General features: G+C 36.0%; 1 protein-coding gene across 1 annotated transcript; it reads left to right on the top strand.

The window, feature by feature from the left end:
* The first annotated feature begins 2,772 nt into the window (after positions 1-2,772).
* On the top strand, positions 2,773-3,895 carry LOC105179462 (phosphatidylinositol 4-phosphate 5-kinase MSS4-like protein). The gene has a single exon (XM_011103087.3). It carries the CDS (start codon positions 2,945-2,947, stop codon positions 3,446-3,448), a length of 504 nt encoding a protein of 167 aa, XP_011101389.1. The 5' UTR covers positions 2,773-2,944; the 3' UTR covers positions 3,449-3,895.
* The last annotated feature ends 177 nt before the right edge of the window (positions 3,896-4,072 follow it).

The following is a 4,072-nucleotide window of genomic DNA, read 5'->3' as shown; positions in this document are numbered from 1 at the left end:
ATTGGGCTGGAGTCGTTCCAATAGTGGGCTGGATTTGAACAAAGAATCAAAATCGTAAATGGTTCACTTTACATCACTCCATCTATTTATTTTATATGTAACACATATATTGATGATTGTGATTATGTCGTGATGAAATTTGGATGGAGCCCTATATGTGGTGTGGACTGTGGAGGCCCATCCCCAGCCCAAAATCTAAATCAATGCTTTCTTCTCATTATTAATCAACAATGTCCACTCTCACACAGAATTTAATCAAATAATTATAATATTAAAATTAGTGCATGTAGCATATCAAACATGTATGTAAACATTACATTAAAATGGATAACTATATGAATAATTATAATACTTTTATAGTTATGGTGTTTTAACTTGGCTAATTCATTTGAACATTACCATCTGTTTGATCAATTTTGGAACCATCAAAATCGTCCTTGTCCCTGTGAACAGAATTCAGTTAACCTCGTTACTCTCAGCATAGTCCTTGATCTTCTAAATTCCGCTATATTTTACGTGCATGGATGCTCCATTTTTCATGAAAATTTCACAATGATGCCTCTCTCGTGCTTCTCGTCAACCTCATTTCATTTTTTACCCATCTGAAAAAATATCCAGACAATTTTTATCGGATTCATGTCACTCGTATCGAATTACAAGGGCGAAGAAAGTGGTACGTACTTTACATATTGAAAAATATTTAAATATTTGCTCGAAACGCCAAGGAAAAGCATTATCAGAACTTTATATATATATATGTATTCACGAATCCCAGAAAAAGCATTATTAATTTGAAATAATTATAAACAATTAATGCTCGATGAATGTTACATTATTAAGATTAATTATGTCTCTTTTTCTAATTTTTTCTTATACAAGGTTGTGTATAATTAATCAAAAAAATTTATTTTATTTTTTAACATAGATTTTGTTTTCTTCTTCTTGGTGAAGAATAGAGGGGCAATGATTTGTGTAGCAGTAGAGGTCAAAAAGAGTTGGTATAGTCGGCCAACAGAAGCAAACAGAAATGTGATGAGAATGAGAAGATAGAATTTTCTGAACAAAATAAAGTAGTCGAAAATTAAAAGGGGTACGTGAAAATATGCCTTTTTGATAGGTGATGAATGATCATATGGATAGATGATTGGCATAGCAGACGCTGCTGCAGACTCCAGAGCACACAATTCTTTCTCCCTGTAATAATTGAAGGCAGACAGCCCATGATCTTCCCATTTAAAATCCGATCCCTACCCTCGAAAGTTTCTTGATTAGGTGCGTACGTACGTTAACTTGATCATACAACACACATTTGATCTTGATCTGACTACTTAGCCGATGGTCTTAGATATTACACGATTTTAGGTAGATTTAGATGGAGCAGGAGGGGTGTACATGGACCCGCTCCTCCATCCTTCACATGTTGCCCACTAACATCTACATCTCAGCCATTAAATGAACTGGGGTCCTCCAACTTGATATTAATCACAAAATAAACCGCCACTCACATCCTTACTGTTTCCATTAACCTAAAATTCTGTTGTTAGCAACTTAATTTGTACAATTGTCCCCACACGCCTGATACACATCAGATCACCCATCTAACAAATTCTTGTCAGAAATCTTATGTGTTATCATCTTGCTTTTTTAATTTCTTTTATTTTGATGTTAAGTTGAAAAGACAAACCAATAAAACTTGATTTCTTTTTTTTTCTTTTGCTAGATCATTAATAAAAATATTTGAATAATTCATTCATGCTTTATTATTATTATTTTTTTTCAAAATAAATTTGATTCGAGTCGAGGGTGATGGTGATATGATAACCTAAATAGGTTGGCCTGCAATGCAATTTTTTGAGTCATTTAAAGAAAAATTTACCAAATAACCTCATAAGAAATCATCTTGGATTAATAGGGCAAAACCATGCAGTTTCATGTGCTTCATAAACAAGACTATAAATCCCTGTTAAGTTAATGAAGTGTATGATCATGCCCTCATTTCCCAATGATCTAGACCCACAATTCACATGATCATATTGATGCTTGGGGATGTCTGAAGATATCACAAACCCTCTCAAACAAGAACTATTTCCAAAATTCCAAATAATAGAGGAAAAAAGTAATGAAAATATATATAATATATATGTGTGTATCCCATTTGTTTCACACACAGTAGGCTCCATGAGAACCCCCATATATATATATATATGCATATTCCTCTACTCTTTGTCACCGAGGACGTCCATGCACTAATAGCTTGCACACCTACTCCAGCAAACCACATAATCAACCACACGTTGACAAGTGGCCCACCCTGATTGAAACACGTGTCGTGAATCAGTCCTGTGCAATTGGTGATGACTTGGCAGCACCAATCATGGACAAGCATGTGTCTCCACAAGGATCCAACCTCTCACACCCAACCCAAATTATTGAACTTTGTGAAGGGGGTGATGAGGAGGAGGGATGGGTAGAGGGGTGAAATGATGGATCCAAAAGCCTAAGTACAACATCACCCCAATTATTAAATCATGGCAACAGTTTCATTTCAAGCAAGTGAGAAAAGAAAAAGGCATTTTCTTTATTTTTTTTTAAAAAAAAGAAAAAAGTTGACAGAAAAAAAATTAAAGAAAGGTCCAAAAGCATATATAATAAAAATATTATTTGTAAAAAAAAACTCTCAATGAGGTGATTGATACCCGCTGCCACTCTCCTCCCCTTTTTTCTTTTTTCTTTTTTTTCCTATGTATATATATATATATATACATATATTCAAAGAAAAGAAAACAAAAGAAAAGAAACTTCTTCTTGATCTTCCTTGATACTTTAAATTTTCCACTTTCTTCCCTTCTATACTCTCCTCTTTTCTCTCTTCTCTCTCTAAATGAGAGAAAAATCAAGAGAGAGAGAACAAGGAAAGTAGAATCCATCAATCGGCAGCTTTAATATGAAAAACGCAATCAGATGCTGCATTTCTTGCATTCTGCCATGCGGGGCGCTCGACGTCATCCGGATAGTGCATGCTAATGGCCGTGTCGAAGAAATCAGCGGCACTGTAAAAGCAGCAGAAATCATGAAACTTCACCCCAAACACGTCCTCAAGAAACCCTCTTCCTCGTCGGCTGAAGGGGTGTGTCCCAAAATCGTCGTCGTACCTCCCGACGCGGAGCTTCAGCGAGGCAAGATTTATTTCCTCATGCCCCTTCCGCCGGCGCCGGAAAAAACTCGATCAAAAACTTCAACCAAGAGGAAAAAGAAAGAATCCGATCACAACAACAGTCCCGCGAAGAGTGGAGGAAACATCTCCGTCACGAACCTACTCATTTCCGATCGTTACTTGAGTGAAATTTTATCGGAAAAGGTTTCTTCCCAGAGGGATCGGCGGCGCGGCCGCATCGGAGTGTGGAGACCCCACTTAGAGAGCATTTCTGAGACTCCGTCTGAAGCGTGATTCATGGCGAGAGTTAAATTCTTTTTTCTCCTTTAGTATTTACTGCGTCCGGCTATTCACTAGGGTTTCCAAACTGAATACTAGTGTTTATTGGCTGTAACCTTTTTGTCATTTATTCTTCTTTTTTCTTCCTGTTTTTATCCTTTCGCTTTTATCCTTTATTTGTATATAATCACTTAAGCAAAAGGCAAAAAAGAAAAAAAAAAAAAAAAAAGAGAGAGAGAGAGAATAAAGTTTTCTTCCAGCAGAATGAATGAAACTGTATTGTCATCTGAATACCGATTGCGGCCGGCAGCGTCAGGTTCTCCGGCACCGGAAAGCAGAAGAAAAGGAAAAAAGAGAGGAGTTTTCTCTATTTGTGTAACATTGAAATCACTGGAGTTATCGATCGCAGATGAGAGATTGTCATTGAAAATGATCCCACTTCTACTGTTGAATGTTGTCACACTTCTCTCTCGATCTATTTATGTGTTTTTTTCTGTATACATAAAATGATTAAGCATAGATTATATATATCTATGTTATCATGTCCCGACCCACCATTAGGTACGATAAAAAAAATAGACATACTAGTAAAAAATCAGACCCCATATTTCATGGTTGAAAAAAAATATAAAAGAATTT

This window comes from Sesamum indicum, linkage group LG12 (assembly GCF_026168435.1).
Source record: "Sesamum indicum cultivar Baizhima isolate 11 linkage group LG12, ASM2616843v1, whole genome shotgun sequence".
NCBI lineage: Eukaryota > Viridiplantae > Streptophyta > Magnoliopsida > Lamiales > Pedaliaceae > Sesamum > Sesamum indicum.
Note: the sequence above shows the minus strand (reverse complement) of the source record. Positions and strands in the feature narration are given on the sequence as shown.

Coding starts and splice junctions, on each gene's coding strand:
- LOC105179462 (XM_011103087.3), top strand. CDS start 2,945: ATGAAAAACGCAATCAGATGCTGCATTTCTTGCATTCTGCCATGCGGG.